Source organism: Anabrus simplex, chromosome 1 (genome assembly GCF_040414725.1).
Source record: "Anabrus simplex isolate iqAnaSimp1 chromosome 1, ASM4041472v1, whole genome shotgun sequence".
NCBI lineage: Eukaryota > Metazoa > Arthropoda > Insecta > Orthoptera > Tettigoniidae > Anabrus > Anabrus simplex.
In genome coordinates, this window is record NC_090265.1 from 1,129,882,353 (window position 1) to 1,129,906,187 (window position 23,835).

Below are 23,835 nucleotides of genomic sequence, written 5' to 3' on the forward strand. Positions count from 1 at the left end.
TATTATTATTATTATTATTATTATTCACCTGTTCATGTTTTCGTCTTATTCATCGTTTTACTCTCCTTTTAAGTCGTATACTTGTTATTCATATTTGATGTTTTGTTATTAATATTATTATTTTTATATTTTTATTTTTATTATTTATATTTAGTTCCTCGTTTAAGTTAAGATGTCCCATTGTGAGACATCCGTTTATTTATAACTTCCCTTTAGCTTCATGTGACACAATACTTTTTCCGTCTTTAATTCACCTTTTGTGTCGTGTGCCGGTGTACTTCTATGTTTCTGTCCTGTGCTTCAAGAGAGTGCTGCAAGATCTGTGTTTGTTTCCCCAGCCTGGGTTATGTTTCGTTTCTCATGTGTCACAGTTGCATCTTACGTTCTGTTACATGTTTAAGTTTGGCCTTGTGATACATCGCCTTTAATCTGCTCTGTAGTCTTTAAGAGTGTAGCATGGTCAATGGCCTCAGTGCTAGTTTTGTTCACATATCTGGACTAAGAACTCGTCTCACTCGGCCCAGCAAGTTCAAGGCCAATCACTTCTCTCTGTTTGTTTGTTTATTTACCCATGTATGTCAACATTGTGCTATGTCAACATCGTACCATGAAAATTTACTCAATAAACGGGGTGTTTGGGGGTCTCTGTCCTGGGTGGGGGTGCTCTGCGGGCCTCCTCTGGGGTCCGTGTTGTTGCTGCGGTTATCTCTGCGCGGTTAGGTATTTACTAACATATTCAATTCAATTTATTGTATGTACAAACATACGTCCAAATTGAATTATTTCATTCTCACAACTCTACTTCCGTACTCCATGGCCCAAGAGCTACACGTATAGCTGACGACTCCACTCACCCCTCTACGAGGTGTGGGAATGAAATCACTAATTTGATTGAAATTTTTTCCTATTTCAGTAGTGATGAGTATAAAACAAGCATTTTATTTAATTTTTATACGTGTCAATGATGATGATGATGACGATGATGACGATGATGATGATGATGATGATTGGTGTTTTAAGGTCATCGGCCCTTAAAGACTCAAAGTACATTCTGTTTTAACTCGTAGGGAGTAAGAAACAAAATATAAATTGCTCGAACACACGAAAAGAACCAAAACCGCATGCAGGGTAGGATTGAGGAACTGCCGAAATGCGTTCAAGGTCAATGTATACCTTTTTAACAAGCACGTCTTCCGTGTGTTGTGTTCAGCTTTCGGCACGTACAAGGCACTCTCGCACTGAAACTCTTGATTTATAATTTTTGTTACCGGTGCATCAATTGCCCTGCTCGGATTTATGAGAATATCGAACTATTGAGTCTCAAAATACTATATCGATACTGTACTGTACTCCCAAGCCATTACGCTGCAGAAATGGCGTAACATCTGACGTAACAATGTAAAACTCGTAGCAATTGTTCAAAGTGATCACCCTGGGCTTCCATGCAGGCTTCACTTCTCCGAATCCAGTTGCGACGCATTCGAGCCAAGACACCAGGGTTGTTCAGAATATCCGCTGCTGCTTAAACAATACGTTGACGGAAGTCTTCCGAATTGGTTACTTCAGTTCGATATACTTTGTGTTTCATGTTCCCCCAGACAAAAACATCTATTGGAATAAGGTCTGGATATCGGGCAGGCCAATTGATAGTTCCACAACGTCGTGTTCACAGTTGAGGAAATATCTGCACCATCGTGTAAAATCCAGGGGCTGCCTGGCCGAGGCGGTAAAGGCGTGCTCGTTTCGCCCGGTAGGACGTGGGTTGGAAATCCCGTCAGGAAGTCTTATAATTTAAGAACTGAGATTTCCAATTCCGGAGGTGCATATGGCCCTGAAGTTCACTCAGCCTACATCGTAAATGAGTACCAGGTTAATTCCTGGGGGAAAAGGCGGCCGGGCGTAGAGCTAACCACTCTACCCGATCACGTGCCGAGGATACGAATGGTGGAAGCATTTACCTTCCACCCCTCCAAGGGCCTTCATGGCCTGTACGGAGATAACTTTTCTTTGCTTTTTTATTGTGTAAAATGCACATGGTCTGCGTAGTCGAAGCGAAACGTCCTCTGAAAGCTCCAGTAACGCACTATATCTATAGGAGCAAGGTAACATTAATAAAAAGATGATTAGTCCACGTAACCGACCTCCTACTACACCAATCCAGGTATTAATTCATAACCCTGGTTGGAATGGGGATATTCCACAGCCCATGAGTGGGATATAGTGGGTTCGAACCTCTCTGTCGGCAGCCATAAAGATGGTTTTCCGTGGTTTGACATGTTCACACCAGGCAAATGCTGGGGCTTTCCTTAATTAAGGCCAGGGTTGCTTCTTCACGGTCCTAGCCTTTTCCCGTCCCGTCGTCGTCGCAAGATCTATCTGTGTAGTGGCCCTCGTAAGAAAAGGTAATCATCTGTGAAAGACACTGCACCCGTTGAAGGTGGTCAGGACGCACTCGCTCTTCATGCAGTGTCCTATGTATGGTCCAAGTTGGTACACCAACGACTCGTGTTATACTTCGCGTACGGCGCCCGGGATCATCGTTTACTATTGTCAGGATGTCTTCTTCCGGGTCTAGATTACAAGTGGCCGTTCAGCCCTCGTTTTTCAAAGCGTGATATAACACAACCTGTATCGCGAATACGGTGCAGTACAGCAAGTATCGTTGCTGGGTTCGGTACCCGTCTGTTGGGAAGCCTTTCCCGATATATTCATGGAGAGCGACCCGTGTTCCGTTCTGCCACACGATACACTAGCAACTTTACATGGTATTCGTGGTATTCATACACTGGCATTATTCAAATACTACTACTACCACTGACGCTACTACTACGAAGTAACTCGCGTACTAGTACGGTCGATAATTCTCATCTCTGACAGATGTTATTCAGGTCAAGGTCAGACAGACAGCACTTACCTCCAGTCCGGTTTCATGTAGGGGCGGGAACCAGTCCAACCACATCCCCGTCGCTAGGAACAGCAGACATCCGAACCGGCACGTGACAGGTCTAGTGCTTTTGTCGAACTGTTTACGTGGAATATTCTACCACAGTGGGATTTCAATATATCACGGCTTTTTGGGAGACCAACTCGCCGTATGCAGAAACACACCGTGTTGACGAGTACGTAAATAAAGTTTCTTACCTCAACGAAAGAATGCATGGGATAGGATTTCCAAACGAGTAGTATCGGAATTGAATTGTCAAAGCACATCGAACGTTTTGCTTCATACCTATAATGGACATGTTATGAAAATAAATAAATTAAACGTACCTTTCTTTCGTGCTTCCAAACGAAAAGAACATGTTTAATGGTAAATTAAAGCATTCTAGCTTACTGCTTCTTTTGCAGTGCCTATTAAACGTATCAAAGTAAACGTTGTGGCTCGGACGGTTCAAGCACTGGTTTCATGAACTTAGCAGGCTCGATCCTGGCTCAGTCCGCTGGTATTGGAAGGTTCTCAAATACGTCCGCTTCTGATCGGTAGATTTACAGGCACGTTAAAGAATACCTGTGGGCAAAATTCCGACACCGCGCGCCTCGATTGGCACGTAAACATTTATTATTATTATTATTATTATTATTATTATTATTATTATTATTATTATTATTATTATTATTATTATTATTATTATTATTATTATTATTATTGGGCGAGTTGGCCGTGCGATTAGGAGCGTACGGCTGTCAGCTTGCATCCGTCCTAAAGCCACTACCAATATTATTATAATAACTGTTAGTATATTATGACTAACTATTATGAAAATGAAATTAATCGCCCCACTCAAACTTCGTAGCTCGTAATCTATCAGAAAACACTAAAGAAAATAGTGAACTTTTAACAAGTCTGAATTATTATTAATATTATTATTGCAGACATGTCTTCGAAATTACCGAAACATGTACTTACAAATTGTCTTACGTCGCACCGACACAAATAGGTCTTATGGCGACGATGGGAGAGAAAAGGGATACAAGTGCGAAATAAGTGATCGAGGCCTTAATAAAGGTACAGTCCCAGCATTTATCTGATGTGAAAATGGATAACTACGTAAAACCATCTTTCCGGCTGCCGACTGTGGAGTTCGAACCCATTATCACCAGAATGCAACCTCACAGCTGCGCGCCCCTAACCGCACGACCAACTTACTCTAAGCTATAATGCCGGCCTGAGTAGGTCGGACGATAGAGCGCTGGTCTTCTGATCTCACCTTGGCAGTTTCGAAGGCGGCTCAGTTGCTCAAATACGCCAGTATAGTATCTGTAGATTTACTTGCATTTATAAAAATACTGCGGTACAAAATTCTGGCACTTCAGCGTCTCGGAAAACCGTGAAAATTAGTTAGTGGCACGTAGAAACATTATTATTATTAGTAGTAGTAGTATTATTAGTGGTAGTAGTAGTAACATTATTATTACGGAAGTTTTAATTAAACGGGTCCATTACAGTCATCATTTTACCTATCGGTACTTACTGTCCAGTAATAAGCCTTCTGTCCGTCTCTGTGGTGTAGTGGTTAGTGTGATTAGCTGCAAACCCCTCGGAGGCCCGGGTTCGATTCCCAGCTCTGCCACGAAATTTGAAAAGTGGTACGATGGCTGGAACGGGGTCCACTAAGCCTAATGAGGAAAGGTGGTTCGATACCCACCTCAGCCATCCTGAAAGGTATTTCCCGTAGTTTCCCATTTCTCCAGGCAAATGCCGGGATGGTACCTAACTTAAGACCACGGCCGCTTCCTTCCCTCTTCCTTGTCTATCCCTTCCAATCTCCCCAGCTCTCCGTAAGGCCCCTGTTCAGCATAGCAGGTGAGGCCGCCTGAGCGAGGTACTGGTCATTCTCCCCAGTTGTATCCCCGACCCAATCTCTAACGCTCCCGGACACTGCCCTTGAGGTGGTAGAGGTAGGATCCCTCGCTGAGTCCGAGGGAAAACCAAACCTGGAGGGTAAACAGATTAGGAAAACGAAGAATAAGCCTTCTATTACAAATGCCCGGCGGCAATTCCACAGTAGCTCTTTTTCCTTCGAGCAATGTTCACGCATGGATGCAACTACGGTTTTTGAAATTTGTCTCATTAATAACAATTTCACTGAATACTTATAGCATTTTCTTTCAGTGTCCACCGTCCTTTCATTGACCTGAAAAGTTTATGTATAAGCATAGACATCTCGCATTATCTATTGTCAGAAATTCATCATAGACTGTCGCAATAACAGCACAGAAATGTTGCACCTATTTTCCATTTACTTATTAACTATTTATTTTCATTTTGTCAGCTTGGATCACTGAGTAATGCCACATACAACTACACAACACTTGATTCCCATGTATGTGCTGGTACGGATCTTTGACGTCATTGTAAGGATTCTGTATACAATTCACACAGAGTACCCTAGACCGGTTTTCGAGTGCAGCAAGTGGCCTGGCAGGTGAGTCAACCCCTCTTACTTGCCATGTCTTTAGGGGAAGTGCACAACAGCACGTTTTGGCCTGCGATAAGAAACTGGTTCAACCAACACCTCCTAGATAATAAGGCCTCACAACTGTTCGGCATGTCTACCGTGACGTCACTACCGGGAGGCAAGCTTGAACCTTCTCAGTGTTAAGAAAGCAATGAGTGTGGCAACGTGTTGGTGCAATTATGTAGAAGTGTTTTAATTATTTTAATTGTACCAGTTGCGAATCGTTGTGTACAATGGTGCTAAAGTGTTGTGTGCCCAACTGCAAAGGAAATTACGATAATGATAACAAAGTCCATGTGTTTAAGTTCCCGAAAGATGAGGTTATGCAGCAGAGATGGTTACGTGCAATTCCAAGACAAGATTACAGAGTTACTAAATACTCGGTGGTGAGTAACTGTTACTTTTACATTCTCACATAATCATAATGCACATAGGCCTATTAGGTATTAAACTACACGCAGCAACTGGTGATATGTAGGTATGTTTACTCTCGTAAGATATGAGGTTATGTTAGCTTACAATTAAGGGATACATTATTATTATTATTACCCGAATTAGATTTATTATACACATTAAACGACATGCCTACATATGTAGGCCTATTCACTCTGTAAATGCATGAAGTTGGCTCACAGTGGTATCTTATTTTATAGGTATGCCACAGACATTTCAAAGCCAGTGATGTCTTGTGGGAAGTAACTGCTACTGATTCAAAGACAGGAAAAACTTTAACTGCTCCTCTTCCAAAACCACGACTGTCAGAGAATGCAGTCCCCTGTATCTTTCCCAACTGTCCATCATATTTATCTTCACATTCTACCAGTTCAAGAGAAGAACCGGACAAAAAGAGAAGTAGAATAGAGAGGGAATCAATAAACAGAGCAATTGAAGATAGTATCAACAGTCATGCTTCATACACAGACAGAATTTCAGTCCACAATCTAACACAACTGAAAAGTAAAATAAACATGTTGATGTTACCTGATGGTTGGTGTACTGTTGTGAAGGAAATGCAAGTAATTTGTCTGTACATGGATACATTAAAGCAACCACATTGCATAGCATATATAATAATTGAAGAGGACATGACCTCAAAAGTGTATTCTAAAGGGGTTTTATTGCAGTGTAAATTTTCTAATGTAGACAAAATTACCAACACAAATGAAGTACATTCTTTAGTTACAAAATTCCATAGGTACATTACAGGGAATGAGTGTAACAGTGTGCAGAAAGATACAACAAATAAGTTAATTCTAGGCCTAGTGGGTGAATTGATCACTGAGGAAGATGACCCCACGTTTAATTTAATAAAATCACAGTTAAAACTTTCCTTAGTTCCTAAACACAAAAGGGAGTATGATAATGATTTTCTTGTTATTTGTTCAATCTTCCAACTGATTTCTCCTCATGCTTACAAATTTATGAGACATAGAAGTAATTTAATTTTGCCACATGTTAATACTTTGAAAAGAATATGTTCCAGTCTGAATGGTAGCCCAATATTAGAACAGAACCCTACATATTTTCTGGAATATATAAAACAGAAAGTTCAAAGTTTTCAACAGAACGACAAATTTGTAACATTGATGGTAGATGAAATTCACATTAAACCATACATGGACTTCAAGGGAGGGAACATTGTAGGCTCATGTGCTAACACTACCAATGTTGCTACATCAGCACATGTATTTATGATACAGAGCATTTTATCATCAAAGAAGGAAGTAGTTCATATTCTCCCTGTGTCCAAGTTAACAGGTGATGATTTACACAGTATCATGTCAAAGGTTATTGTTGGTTTGGAATCTATGGGATTTAATGTTCTGGCTGTTGTGACCGATAATAATGCTCTCAACACCAAAGCAATGTCAAAATTTTCAAATCCACCTCAACTTAAAACTGATTATTGTAATCCTGGAAATCCTAACAAGTCTCTTTTTTTATCTCATTGACACTGTGCATTTATTTAAATGCATCAGAAATAATTGGCTCAACCAGAAAACTAATGGTTTGGAATTTGTGTATCCTGACTTTGATGATTTTTCTAAAGTTAAAGTTGCATCTTTCAAAGCTATAAGGGACTTGTTTGAGGCTGAAGGGAATGACCTTGTAAAGCATGGGTATGGTTTGACTGTCAAAGCTCTATGGCCTTCAAGTTTTGAAAGACAAAATGTGAAATATGTGTGTCAGTTGTTTAATGACCATATAGTAAATGCTTTACTAGTTGTAGGAGAAAAGCACAGTTTAACATCATATGAGGGCACAGCTGAATTTGTAAAAGTAATCACTACCTGGTGGCAGATTGTTAATGTAAAGACCCCTTTCAAAGGTGTAAGAATGATAAATTTCAACAGCCTCTCACCAACAAACCTGGTGATGAACGGAAGGGTTTTTTAATGAAGTTTGTTCAGTGGTTAGATCACTGGGATAATCTAGGTCTGAAATGTGGCAAATTGTCTAGTCAAACGCATAGGGCTCTTACTCAAACAACTCACTGCCTTATACAGCTAACAGAGTTTTGTTCTGAAGTACTGAAATGGTCATATTTTCTTCCTGGAAAGTTTCAGACAGATGCATTAGAGGCACGATTTGGTGAATACAGGCAACTTGCAGGTGGCCAATACCATGTTTCTGTTAGACAGGTGTTTGAAATTGAGAAAAAAATAAGAATCTTGAATTCAATTGAACTTCCCATTTCTAATGGTAGGAAAATTGTTGTAAATGATATTGTTGATGAAGATATACTGTTAGATCATGATTATTGTGCAGTTTCCTCATTTCAAACATTTACAGGCGAGCTCAATGTAACAGACTCAGATCTTGACAGCACATCTGGTGTTGCAAGTGTTTTAACATACATAGCAGGTCATTGTTGTCATTCTCTTCTCAAGAAATTAAATTGTAATTACTGTGCAGATTTCTTAGTTTTGAAAGATGTTACTGTTAGAAACAGTCATCATAATGTTATTGACAGCCTCAATAGGGGCAATTTGAAATATCCTGCAGAAACAGCTGTACACTTAGTTACATACACGTATGTCATCATAAAAAAGATGTTGAGGCCAGAAAGTGAGAGAAAATTCCTTAGCTTAAATAACCATAAGAAGTATGTAAGTGATGTGACCCTGCAAATTGTTCTCTCAGCTGATGAATGTATAGACGACAGGAATGAATGTATGGAGCACACTTCAGAATATTTGTATTACAACATTATTTGGAAGTGTACAACTATTCTAATAAATAACTACTGCAGGAACAAAACTAATGAATCCACAAAATATTGTACAAATTCAAGAAAGTCTGTAATTTTCTCAAAATAGGTGTGTACAGTACTCATGTAATAGGCAAAAGTATCGAAGTCATTTTGCATTACTAGCATGCTTGATATATGATGATGTATATCTTATTAACTTTAATGCCAATATGTTATAATTTGGACCTAGGCCTACCTACAGACCAGGTGAATGTTATGCTCCTCTTCCTTAATATTATGAACTCAGTGTCTTTCTAAATTTTCCCAAAATGTAAGTTTGTAAATAAATGTGAAGTTAGTGTATCATATTTTTGTAGTACAGTCTAAATGTTAGGCCTAAACTAATTTTATGCGTTCTCTTTTTATTTTAAAATCATTTACTGTCTATTCAGTGCCTATGCCAATTGAAATATGTTTGTGAATTTCAGTTCTGTGTCAGCCTGGAGTAAGTTAACATTGTAAATGCTGCCGTGATTTAAAACAGTGTGTTGTTTATCTTTAATGACAGTCTCTCTAAGATACGGTAATAACGGCAATATAATTCAATGCCCTCTAAAATTTAAACTTTATTTGTTGGTAAATAAGTTATTCCACAAGCTAAAAGCATTAAAATCATGTTTGTGTGTGACCATGCTTTGCGTTTCTTTGGATTGCGATCGCCTCCGTAGCGTGACGTCACAGCGCTGTTGTGAGGCCTTATTATCTAGGAGGTGTTGGTTCAACTAGCCCTATACTCTGTTACTATACTTCCACTACGCGTGGACAGAATGACATGACCGGCGTATTCTGCTACGGCCGTTCAAAACACATTAGGTCCTGAAATATTTGGCTCAGTTAAGGGCAAACTAATAGGACAGGGTAAAAAGTACATAGCATTTATTGTGAGATGTATTTTTCTTTGCCGACTAGCTAAATATCTGCACGTGTACCCCTAACATGCTGTATATGATTCATTCATTCCATCCCTGATCCAGTCAATGACCGAAAAACAGGTTGTAGGTTTCAGTGTCTGTAGAAGATTTGGGAGGAATTGCTGTATGTTTTGTGCACAATCTTAGATAATAATAAATAAATCCATAACAAAATAATGGAATGAAATCGAACGAAGTCAGTTGTAGTCGTAGATTAGGAAATGAAGACTTAAAGGTTTTCGGTTACTGGATATAGATAATCGAACTGTTCTTCCTTTAAATAAACCTATTAGGATATTAGTTACCGCTGCTGATGTCCTCCATTCTTGGGCAGTCCCAGCCTTAGAAGTAAAAGTTGATGCTACTCCAGATCGATTAAATCAAACAAGTTTCTTTTATAAACCGACCTGGATTATTTTATGGTCAATTTTCAGAAATCTGTGGAGCCAATCATAGATTCATACGTATCGTAATCGAAAGAATTAATATTAACTCATTCATTAAATGAATTAATAACATAATAAACTCATCATGAGATGACTGAAAGTAAGTACTGGTCTCTTAAACCACTTTATAGTAATTAACACCTACTTCTGATGAAGAAATTAGTTAATTCATAACATTAGAATGTCATACTAAAATAATTAAAAACTTTAATATTTCTTTATTCCTCAGATGATACCTATAAGTTACTTAATTTAATTTTTATATATTCACGTAGGTAGTAGAACAATTAACGATGCAGAAACCAAGGAAGCTATATAAGATATACATTAGCACAAGAAAAACAGCCTTTGTTCACTTCAAACACTTGACAAGAAATTAAAAATTTGTTGAATAATTCCATATGGAGCGGGACACTGTGAGGAAGTGAGACATGGCTCGGAATGAAAGTAGAATCTTATGAAAGGTGCTGTAAACTACCGAGATAATGGATGTATGTGCGCATATTCCAGCATAGCTCTCAACTCAAACCGATACAAGTATGACGTACTATCAGGAAAATATTACCTCGGGGGTAAGAGACTCCTAGCCCCGTAGGGTAGGTGTGAAATGTAAAAATAACCGAAATTACCGATATTTGTGTCGAATCCATTGTTTTTAGGGTCGCTGAGATGAACTGTGACACTCTGAATGCCTTTTAAGACAATGTACATTCTCGATAGGCAGGGGTATGAGAACAGGTGAAGAAAGGAATATGTCCAAAGCGGCCAAGTTTAAGGACTTGTGCTAACACATATGAATTACTATCTGAAATAAATTACTACGGGGTTATGATGTCCCTAGCACCCCTAGGTTCGGGCGTGAATTATAAAAACACAGAAATAGGGGTGGAATATGAAAATAATAAACAACGATAAATATGAATGTACAGGCCATAGTTTTCGGGGTCGCTGAGGAGAATAATGACACTCTAGATACCCCTGAAGTCCATGTTCAGCCCTTGTTGGCATGGAGATAAGAACGGGTGGAAAAGAAAATGTCCGAAATGACCGAAATTACGGATGTATGAGTGTTCATTCCAGCATAGCCCTGATACAAAATTTGTACGCATCTGTTGGGGTAAAACACCCCTATCACTCCAAGGGAAGATTGTGAACTATAGAAATAAACGAAAATGACTGATATTAATATCGAATCCGAGATCACTGTTGAACTGTGACACTCAAGATGGTTAGGTCATATTTAAACCGCAAACAGTACGGAGGTTGAGAAGGGGTAAAAATGAACGTAAAAATAACCGAGAATATGGATGTATGTGGGTATGTTCTAGAATAGCTCTCAACGAAACTTGATACACATGACTTAGAGCCTACCATCTGGAAAAAGAATACTATGGAGATGAAACATCCCAACCACCGCTCGGGTGTGGAATGGGAAGGGATGACATGAGAAAATCATGGAAAATAACCTACATTAATGTCGAATGCGTTGCTTATATGCCGCTGAGACAAATTGTGACGCTCTGGATACCTTTTAAGTCCACTCCATTGAAACGGAAGGGGGCGGGGGAGGGCTGAGAGAGACTTAAAAGTAAGTAGCCTGAAATGACCGAGATTAGTGTTGAATGCACTGCTTTTGGGGTCACAATGCTGATTGGTGACAGTCTCAATGACAGTTGGAATCGTGTAAATCATATCAATAGCGTGGCGGGTAAATAGGCCTGCATATACCTATCAATTATTTTTTTGAAAAAATCAGATACTTCCCAGTCATTTCGAGCCTCCACAAGGACAATGTATTACTCGAGAATTAAATAATCTAACACTTGAAATCAAACACATCTAAATAACTCTAAAACTACATAATAGACCATAGAATGTCAATCAAAATCTCCAAAAGGAATTCTTTAAAAATATACTTCACACTTAACTAACTGGTAATAGAAATGTTATAGGTAAACATTAAAAAACTATCCGTGCTACGCCGGGTATTACAGCTAGTATACGCTAAAATAACAACAGCTGAAGTTTTTATCTTCATTTCATTTTTAAAAGTCATTATGCATATCATTGCGTTATTTGATTTTAAGTGCCAGCATCATCTGCTTGTTGCTATGTAGCAGCGCCTTCGTGGAAGAATCAGCCGGTGTACCACCGTTGCCCAGGGAACGCCCGAATGCCTTATGTAGCACTCTTCGGGGAGTTTCTGAAGGCCATAGTCCCTGGTACAAAATAATGGCTAGTTAACTTCTTCAATAAAATTCTACGAACTGGTAAATTACCTAAGTTGTTAAAACAAGCCAAAGTAATTGCAGTCTTGAAATCAGGAACGGAAGGAACTGATGCTTCGATCAATTTCACTCCTTAGCGTAATCTAAAAGATGCTCGAAAGAATGATACTTAACCGTATCCAGGAAGCAATGCAAAGAGTCATCCTAGTTGAGCAAGGGGGTTTCAGAAAGAATCGTAGTTGTTGTGATCAGGTGTTAACACTGACAACAGAGATTGAAGCAGGATTACAGAAAAGACTGAAGACTGCTGCAGCTACTGTCGACCTTACATCAGCCTACGACACGGCCTGGAGAGAGGGACTGTTGATCAAGTTTGTTCAAGTGAACCCTTGTCAGAAGCTAGCATGCTTACTAAACAACATGTTATCCAACCGTCGACTCGCCGTATTTCTGAACTGTGAAAGAATCAGGTGGAGGTCTCTAAATAATGGTTTACCCCAAGGGTCAGTTTTATCTCCCATTCTATTCAATCTTTACATCCATGACCTGCCAAGAACACATTCAAAGAAGATACAGTTTGCAGACGATCTAGGTTTAATTACTCAGAGTACGGATTGGCAAAACTGTGAGGATGTACTTACAGAGGACCTAGCTATCATGTGTGACTATTTTCACAAATGGAGACTCCAGCCAAATCCTAGTAAAACGGAAGTAACAGCATTCCACTTGCATAACGTGGAAGCTAATCGGAAGCTACATGTGGTTTTTTATTGGAACAGAAGTCTCCCACAACTTCTTCCCAAAATATCCTTGTCGTTCAAACAGCATTGCTCGAATCTGTCAAAGAAGTTGAGGACAAGAGTAAATCTACTGCATAAACTAGCGGGCGGCAACTGGGGTGCAGATGTAAACACTCTTCGCGCTGCTTCACTTTCTCTAGTATACTCGGCTGGTGAGTACTGTGTTCCTGTGTGGGAAAACAGCGTACATTCGAGCAAGATTAACGTACAGCTCAATGAAACCATGAGAGCTTTTACTGGTACAGTGAGGTCCACTCCTACTCAGTGGCTGCCTGTTTTAGCAAACATTGCTCCTCCGGATCTGAGGAGAAAATCAGCGAAAGTACAGTTTCTCGAGAAGACTTTTGCACACAGGAACTCACTTTTGTTCAATGCCTTACGAGATCCTCCTGTGATGAGATTAAAATCCAGGAATCCACTCTGGACTGATCTACACTCCTATGAAAAATTCAGTGTAACAGCAGAATGGAGACAGCGATGGGAACAATGTCCACCCACCAATGCCTTTCTGATTAAATACCCAACGAAAAGTGCCAGGTTTCGATCTTCCTCGACATGAGTGGTAAAAACTCAACCGTTTTAGAACAGGCGACGGCAGGTGCCGATATATGATGAAAAAGTGGGGATATTGTGAAAGTGCTGCTTGTGAGTGTGGTGCTGAGAAGCAGACATTGCTTCATGTTGTTGAGAGCTGTCCACTGACAGCATTTAAGTACGGTTTACGGGCTCTGCATGAATTGACACCAAGTGCAGTGGACTGGTTGTCGAAGCTGGACATTCTAGTTTCGTTACCTCTATATTTTAATTTGTATGTTAATTGTATATTTTTACACATTATGCTTGTAAATATCATACGATAATAATAATAAGTACCACTGTTTAAAGTATGTTCCTTTTCTTTCCCCTATTGACTACGAATAAATAAATACAATGAGTTAAAATAGGTATGTCTTCCTCAAACAATGTACAGGGTTTAGTAAGTAGACAATTAGAAGGGACGAAATGGGAGAAGTTCTCGAAGACGGGTGAGCGTATGCTTTGAGGGAGAAGGAAATTCAATGTTAAGCGACTAGTCAGGGGGAGTCAGGGATATCAGTGAGGAAACGGTATGAATCACGGCTGTTAGAAGAGCAGAGGAAAGATCAAGAACAGGAAAGTTAAAGAGGAGGGAGAAGTTAAGAGGAAAGAAAAAGGCAGAGTAGGGAATAGGAGGAATAGTGTGGAGCAGGGTCATGTGAGGGAGCAAAAGGAAGGGTTGAAGGTATAAGGAAAATCGCTAAAGGTTGGGATCTAATGAGGTGGGTGGATTTGGGGCTCTGGTCATACGGTACTCTATTGTCAGTCACGTGGGGAATGTGTGTGGAAGAATCGGAACCAGGATAGAGGACAATCGAGAGGTTAAGCAGATGTTGAGGAAAGCAGAGGGAATGAGAAAGGTAAGCGGATGGCGGTAATTTATTCATGTTGCATGGGAAAGCACTAACAGATGAATCGAGAGTTAATATAGCAGCCTCAGTGTACAAAGGAACGGGGGATAAATGCAACGCGGATAACTACATGCCAGCTCTGGGAAAACATTCTTTCTGTTTATTTTAGACACGTTTGCGTAATTATTAACTGGTTTGGTGGATGTAGTTTGGGTTTAGGAACGGTTTTCCCAGTGAGGCTCAACCTGCAGGATTCCAGCAAGTTAAAGCAGATATTTTAGATTCAGGACGTCAAGTGGACTGCACGCTATTGACCAATCCAAGGCTTTTGATAGGGCATAAAGTGTTATGGGAGAGCGCATCTAAACTAGACAAAAGTGTGATTGAAGGGATGGCTAAATTTCTATAAAAATGGAATTCAGAGAATTATATTGGATTAAGCATTATCTGATCCTGTAGTGAATAAGACGGGAGCTTACGTAACTCAGTATTGTTGGTTCTTTATGTTTTCGTACATAAGTGATATGGATCGCAGATGCTGTCCTTTGCGGCTATGTTACACTGCAGGGAGAAATAATTAAGTTTCAGGATTCTGAGCGACTTTTTAAATACCTGGATAACGTTGTGAGACTGATGGCAGTATATTGTGTGGTAGTAAACGGGGTGGGAATTCAGGTTGTAAGTTTCACCAAGAGGAAAAAGTGGGGGCACGGCACGGCCGGTCAGTAAGGTAGTTACTGTATAAGGGTGGCGCTCACATGTGGATATGTTTCTTGCCCGTGTGAGCGTCCACATTGTAGATTTAGTTTATTTTTATATTTTAAGGGTGGAACTTGCTTGTGGCGTCGTTGTCCGCCCATGTGAGCGTCCACATTGTAGACTTAATTTATTTTTATTCTGCGTCCACATGGTAGATTTAGTTCATATTTTTTTATCTTTTTCTCATTGTCGCGGGAACATGTATTTGGGCCGAAAGCCTGTAATGTTCTTCAATAAATACTATACCACTATATCAAGAGGAAAAGGAAATATTTTTTAGTTTTGATTACTGTGTTGATGAGGTGTAAATACCTAGGAACGATTTTCATTGGTAGAATTGGTAGATTATAAATAAAAATTATGAGGATATTTATAGGTTGTCGTAAGGCTGTAAAGGAGAGGGCGTATAAGTCAATGGTAAGACGCCTAATGAGAGAATGATTCCAGTGTATACCCTCAACGGGATTACTTGACTCTAGAACTGTACAAGATTCAAATGAAAGCAGCACGATTAGTTTTAGGTGATTTTCAATATAAGAGTAGAGTTATGAAAATGTTACTGGGAAGTCTTGTGAGGGGGGAGACGAACTGCTCTACTAAGAGCTATATTTCGAATTGTCAGTAGAGAGAAGGCGTGAAGTGTCATTGGTAGACGAATAAATTAGAACGGAGTTTCTAAATGTAGGGAGGGGAAAATGGAGTTTAAGAGGAAAAATTAGGGCAAATACTGAATAATTTACCAGTGGAGGTGTTTTTTTAGATTTCTAACTTCTTTTAAATCATTTGGAAAGGTTCAGTAAACAATGGATAGGGAATCTACCACTTAGGCGACAGCCCTAAATGCAGATCAGTGGTAATTGAAGATGAAATTACTTGTAGTAAACTTCTACCAGAACGCTCTTAAAACTCAATACGGTATGAATATTACAATAGTATCCACGTAAAATCAAATAAATTGAATGAACTTGTCACCTGTGCAAGGAGCGAACGTAGTACTGTGGTTGTGTGACATCCAATAGCTGACATCTCCTATAACTGCACTGGAGATTTTTGACTGATTGGTTGTATCCCGTGGAAAACAACACTCCAGCTTGGTTGCATCTCATCGTATGCATTTTCATGAAAAACAGCTGCAAATGACTACGCAGTTATTAGAGACCTGGGCATTTGTAATATTTCCGACATTTTATTATCCGACATATATTCTCTCGAATATTTCAACAAGACCGGTTTCGAATGACGCGTATCAATATCCCACAGCAACTGACATTTTACGGCTACTCAGAGCTGTTGTTTATCTCCAAACTATGATTCTTCTCTTCATACAGCAGTATGGTCACTTCACCTTTCTACTGATGTTATAGTTCCAGTGATATCTAAATTATGTACGGACGATACTAGGTAACAAGATATCAACCCACATCACCAAACTACCGAGAACAATTCATTTTATTGAACATTTACAAAAATACGTTCTACAGAGGCAGTAGGTAAACTCTAATGGTGACAATAAAACGACATCTGATTCTTAAATTATTAAATAAAATTTCGTTTTATCGCAGGTAAAAAAATACTATTATAAATTTGCCCTACTATTTTGTTACTAATTAAAAAATTGTTTAGAGAGGTTAGTTATGTTCTTTCGTTACTCTCGATAATAGCAGACAGCTGGGCTGAGTGGCTCAGACGGTTGAGGCGCTGGCCTTCTGACTCCAACTTGGCAGTTTCGATTCTGGATCAGTCCGGTGGTACTTGACGGTGCTCAAATACGTCAGTATCGTGTCGGTAAATTTACTGGCACATAAAAGAACTCCTACGGGATTAAATTCCGGCACCTCGGCGTCTCCGAAAACCGAAAAAGTAGTTAGTGGGACGTAAAGCCAGTAACATAATTATTATAATAGTAGAGAAGGTTCATTACTTACAAGTATGTGTCAGAAAATGTATTTTTCCGAAAGTATGCAATATTGTTTTCGTAAGTTGGGAGTTTCATACAGGATATGAAAGTACTAGATTTATTTTGTGATCACTGTTGAGTACAGTGAACCCTTCTCACCTTCTTTCTATTCAAAATCAAATGAAAAACAAAACCCCATGGCATTACAGCCCTTGAAGGGCCTTGGCCTATTAAGCGACCGCTGCTCAGTCTGGAAGCCTGCAGATTACGAGGTGTCGTGTGGCCGTTATTCTTGACTTTCTAGACCGGGGCCGCTATATCACCGTCAAATAGCTCCTCAATTCTAATCACGTAGGCAGAGTGGACCTCGAACCAGCCCTCAGGTCAAGGTAAAAATCGCTGACCTGGCCGGAAATCGAACCCGGGGCCTCCGGGTAAGAGGCAGGCACGCTACCCCTACACGACGGGCAGGCTATTCAAAATCAAAGGAATTTTGAATTCATCTATATCACTGATCGAAATAGATCGTTGTAGAAGCTGTGGAAATCAGGTGTTATGTGATGCATAATAGATTTTATGTCTTCTAGATTCACGTTGTAAATGTTTTTTTCATTGGATTTTTTTGATTACAAAATTCTCGGAAGGAACTTGGATGAAGGATTTCCGGCGATTTTATTTTGTATATTCTTGGACAGAATCTTCAGTCTTTTCTCATGAAGACTGATATGGACGGTGATAGTGATTCATCTAGTTTAGAGCCAGTTTTTATTCGTCGGTTTCAATTATCATCACGGAATTGTTCCTGACGGGAGAGATCGTATCAAATGGGATACTGAATTTATAAATATCACTGATCACGCAACTTCTTCGAAATTGATCGTTGTAGAAGCTGTGAAAATCAGGTGTGTTGAGGCGCATAATAGATGGTCGAACATCAAGAATATATTTTGGTTGAGCCTCTTTAATGTAGCACGCCTGGCCGCAAAAAAATGGAAACAACTGAGCTATAGCCCCCTCGCAGATCACGATCCTCAAAATTGAAGGAAAATTAAGAGACAGATTGAGTTCTCTATGACTTCGATCCATAATGCAAAATTTTTATGTGGAAGTTGGATGTCTCGGAGATTATACACTAGATGGTGGGGTGGCATAGCATAAATGTCATACAAAGAATTTAGACCAAAGAAAGATCCATTATTACTCATGGCAAATAGGTAAAAGCATCAAAATAGATATTTTGTTTTGTTGGTTTCCATATATTTAGGTACATATTCCTGGTTTTCTCCGCCTCATTACTGGTTATAGGATCCTGGAGTAGAACTAAAGTATTTTCTGCTGTTTATTATTACTTACTTAACGTGAGTGAACACTCCTTATTAATGTTATTAATGGCATGAAAACCCCTTTAGTGTAATAACAGTCATCTCTTCTGAATTTGCCAACGGCCGTAGCCGTGTTGAAACACCGGATCCCGTGAGATCTCCGAAGTTAAGCGACATTGGGCGTGGTCAGGAGTTGGATGGGTTGCCACGCGCTGTTGTGGTGGGGGGGGGGAGGGAATGGAGGAGCGGAAAGGAACTGGCCACCCTATCGCACGTAAACTCCGGCTCAGGAACACCTCTGCGGAGGTTCAGACCTGCCTTCGGGCAGAATAACCCTTACCTCTCCTGAATTTCGTATGCCATTGTGTACAGTGGACGAGATTTTGTTTAGAAATATCTTTTTCACAGTTGCCAGTTCTAATAGTTTGTGTCTTCCTAATGGTTCGTACAACCCTGTGATGATTTTTCATGACTACCTTGCTGAGATCACCATGCTTATGTATGCTTACGGATGGTCTCTTGTGAAGTATCATGGTTTCTTCACCATTAATTTGTATCCTACGCAGGGCATGTAACGTTGGCAGCTCTGCCCATTAATTGCCAGAATACAACAAGGCATTATTTTACGAAGCAGTACAATAGTTTAGGGCAAGTTAATGGCAAACTGAATGACCTAAAATACGATAAAACTGTCAGGTGACATTGACAACACGACCATAAAACAAGCAAGGACGATAGATAAAAGTTCTTCTGATAAACTTAAACGTTCAGGTCGGTATCTACAAATTGTTGAATCAGTAGAAGTTGCTTATGTATACATAGATTAATTCATGTGGCAAACAATGAGATTCTTACAGAACGCGAGTTGTGTTCACAAGTCGTGAAACATTTAATTTATAGCACCTATGGAGAAGTGCAGGATGTATTATGCTAATCTACCGTAATAAATCTGCGAATAATTTTCGGAATTATTTTCAGTGGTATAGAAGGAGGAATATCTTCATATGGTTTTGCATTTCTGAGATTTTGCATGCTGAATACGTGGTGGGTTTTGAATTTTTTACGTATGATACAATTTATAATCAGGTTGTACCCAATTAAATAATGGATCTTCACCACTGTGTGGCAGTAACTCCATTTTAACCTTTGACTTCCTAAGACGACGCTGCCCAACCAAGTGACCATCAGGTATTGAAGTTTCGCGTGATTACCTGGACGACAACCGTTGTCGTGCTGCCTTGTGACCAAATTTGCTACCTCTCATATCAGGCAGCTGTTCAGGTGGTCTCACTAGGCTGAGCGAACCTAGTTCGAGAATTAGAATCCTTGTACTGAACAGGAATTGAACTCGAGTCTCCGGTTAAGAGACAGTGATGCTACTCCTGCACCATACGGCCGGCTACCAAGACCGGGAACCAAATAATAATGAATCTAGCACAAGTATCACCAGGGGAGCCGATCACCAAGAATATTGCTGTAATTGAATAAAGATACGGAAATTCGTATATTTAATGCGGTATGTGCAGTAACAAACTTTTAATTTTAATTTGACATCGTCATTAGGTCATAGATTAGTTTGATGCAGTTATATCAAGCATCTCCTCCGATTTTTAATGTTCGTACTCATGCGTTAATATTTCTATGTAGTATGTATTCTATTGGTATGCATAAATATTATTTAGTGATGTTGGTGAAAGGTGAGTGGTTTTGTAGAACTTGACCAGAAGGAGAGAGAGCTTGGTAAGGCATATCTTGAGACATGCAGGGATATTCAGGGAGTGTTGGTCTGGCTCCGTGGCTGAATGGTTAGTGTACAGGTTTTCGGATCAGAGGAACCTGGGTTCAATAACCTGCCAGATCGAGGATTTTGATATTAAATAGTTAATTTCCTTGGCTGGGAGGATAGGTGTTTGTGCTGTCCCGAAAATCCTTGTAAATCATATACCAGTACCATCATCCTACATCACTTAAAAATTCTTAATAAGAATTTATGTATATATTGTCAGATGTTCAGTACAATAAAATGTTACCACTTAAATTAAATGACCTGCCTAAACATTATATATAAGGGCAAGTTTCAATCTGGGTTAATACCATATTCAGCTTGATGTACAAGAAATAAGACATACGCACAAAGTAGTAGTACATGAGAATAAAGCTAATAGAAGAGAAACAAATATAACATTACAAAATAAAAAATGAATTCTGTTCAAAATAGTTATCATTCTTTGGTCTTGCTATGATTAAAATCAGTGCTTATTTGACTCAGTACGGCCAGAGTTGAACATAAATTTGTTGGGTGAAGGAGTATCGGTGAAATCAGGTGGATTGTTTTCAAAGGAACGTCAAATATTATCGATCGTCAATGTCAGAACAAAGTGAAATTTAAGCTCTGTATTTCTTCAAAGAAGGGTAAAAATGTTGATCAGGTATGTCAACGGAAAACAAACATACCGAGCTTGAGAACGAGACAAGTTTGAATAAAATGAGTTACTAAATGAAATTAGTATATGCTTTCGGCATTCTTCTGACCTGTTTGTGACAGCAATAATTCTCACACTTTCATGTATGTTACTTCTAACTTGCAATGTCACTAGCCCACTCATCTTCCACTCTCGTTCAGCAAATTCGGTTTGAAAATAATTCGATGTAAGGATATTTTCGTCCGATAGTCCAGCAGCCGCTTGTTCGCAGCAGTATTCGTACTTTTGGTAAATTTAAGATAATATCGATTTGAATCTTTTCAAAAAGTTACATAAAATGGCTAAAGTTTTGCTTCATCGCTTTATATACACAAGTTTAATTATATACTACTACGGTTAAAATTTCGAATATTATTTCGGTTAAGAGGATAAAGTATAAATATAACGAAGTCCGAAAATTTCATTTAATTCTCCCAGACTTTTGAGAAGCTTTGGAGCTTTTATCGCATTTGAAGTTGCTCTATTAGAAATATGAGATCAGTGAGGAAATTTATACACAGACTGACGTATTTTAGCACATTAAGAAAACTACAGACTATCGACATGCCGGCTATCGCCTTCTTATCGATATGTTTATGTCATTGTTATGGTCATGTACCTGGTCTGGGAGTAGTCTATTACGTGACATAACTTCAGGCCTATATTTTGAAATAAAGCGTGGTCATGTGACAATTCCCTCCGAGGATTTTTGTACGAAAGGTTATAAAATTCCTCCAAGCGAGACGTTACGTCATTTTCAGAAATCAGATAGACAGACATTTAGGCCGATATATTATTTCTTTCTTATGTACAGTGGTTATGACGCATACTTAACATATATGTATGTTTTCGAGTGTGTATAACATAAATCTTATTAAACTCTTTTTAAAAGAAACCTGCAGTATAAGAATAATAATAATAATGTTATTTTATTTACGTCCAACTAACTACTTTTTACGGTCTTCGGAGATGCCGAGTTGCCGGAATTTAGTCCCGCAGGAGTTCTTTAACGTGCCTGTAAATCTACCGACACGAGGCTGTCGTATTTGAGCACCTTCAAGTACCACCGGACTGAGCCAGGTACTAACCTCCCAATTTGGGGTCAGAAGGCTAGCGTCTCAACCGTCTGAGCCACCCAGTCCGGCAAAGAAATAGTGAATGGAAGTTTAATTGTTTATTTTCTGTGTTAGCAGGATATATTTTTATGTTAGAGTAAGAACAACATGCGTGAGCTCTACTTACTTGATAATGAGAGTAGGAAGAGTTGTCGCAGCAATCATGCACGCAGCACATTCAGCGACAATGTGCCACAGCCGTAGTCCTTGTGCAGTGTGGAATGATTTCTGCAAAAAGAGTGTAGAGTAGTAAGCCGTATAGATGATCATGAAAGAGAAACTGATGGCTATGAGATTTCTTAGAATCCTCCACTGCTCCCTAGGAGGGTACAGTTGAATCGCTGCGAATCCTCCGTAATTAGGAGATGGTGCTTTATTTCTCGGTGTGCCATTACTGTTAGGAGCATTTTTCTTGGTGGACTGTTTAACATATCTAGTTACTGGAGGTGCTCTTCCTAAGTTAACACAAGCCGCACTAGTTTTAAATATTTTACTTTCATCAAAGTTTTCATTTACAAGAGAAGTAACATTAAGTATCTCTTTATTTTTAAGTATATTATCATCACTTGAGTAACCTCTTCTATAGTTCAGATTTGATTTACGTAAAATACCAAATGGAGTATTGGCAGAATTTTTAGTCTTTCTTGAAGCTATACTAGAATTTTGAGATATTTGCCTTGCAGGATCACTCCATCTATTGATATCTTCAGCTTCTCTGGACTTCTTCCTTACGAGCTGTCCGCTAATCTTTCCGTCATTTACTTTTAAAGATTCGTTCCTGTGTATTGCACTATTGTTTCTGCTTACGCCAGTTTTCTTTCCATCATTTCTATCTTCGGAATCAAAATCTGCAAGTTCCAGTTTCAGATTTTCCATACTAGCAATTATCTCCCTTATATCTGTTCCCAATTCCCTGAGGTCTACTTCTATCTGAATATCTACGTCAATATCTTGGTCACTCACCGAACGACGCATACAGGCTTGTCCATTACAAGATCCAGAGGGAGTGACATAAAATCTTGCTGTGTTCGTGCTACTTTCCGTGTTTTTCTCATCAAAATTTTCATTTCCCCCCTCAGGAGGCTGCCTCTGTTTGATGACCACACCAATTTCATTTGAACTGCTGTCACTTGTTGATACAACTTCTTGTGCTTCCCCAACATTACCATCTGATTCGTTCAACATTTCTGAATCACGTCCGCTGGTATCTTCCATGGTATTATCTTTAGGTTTTCCTTCTTTACAATCTGAGTAGATCCAAGCCGTGCTTACGAGTTTGTTTTTTCTGCATGAGGTCATAATCATTCACTCTTTCAATTAAAGGCTCATTTTTAATAAAATAATAGCTGAATTTTAACTGAAATGAATTTACGGTACCCACTGAATTATTCATAAGCAGTAGAGGTCAGAGTTACATACAACGTACCTTAAGAAGAACACCTCCAAATTAGTATCGATCCGTATAGCTTCTTCATCAGATCACTTCTACATGAATCCATTAATGAAGGACATCAGAAACACTTCTTTATCAATTCAGTACATTCACATAGAGAGTGCATTAGTTCTCACTTCACTAACTGAACAAAATGAGCAACTACACCTACGGACTGTAGAATGGTGCTGAATGACCTTGCAAGAAACCAGGTGGACAGGACTGATAAAGTTGAAGGAAGTACGCAACAACGAAAGGGTCTTTACTGCCTGTGTAAGATAAGAGTTGATTACAAGTACATTCCATGAAAGAATATTCAGTACA

General features: G+C 39.2%; 1 protein-coding gene across 1 annotated transcript in view; it reads right to left on the minus strand.

The window, feature by feature from the left end:
- The window catches only part of LOC136858090 (UNC93-like protein), an 85,114-nt gene extending 61,673 nt beyond the window's left edge, over positions 1-23,441 (minus strand). The window contains exon 1 of the mRNA XM_067137362.2: positions 22,207-23,441. Coding sequence (XP_066993463.2) covers positions 22,207-23,384 — 1,178 coding nt within the window. The 5' untranslated portion in view covers positions 23,385-23,441. The remainder of the gene's footprint in view (positions 1-22,206) is intronic.
- Positions 23,442-23,835: the final 394 nt, after the last annotated feature.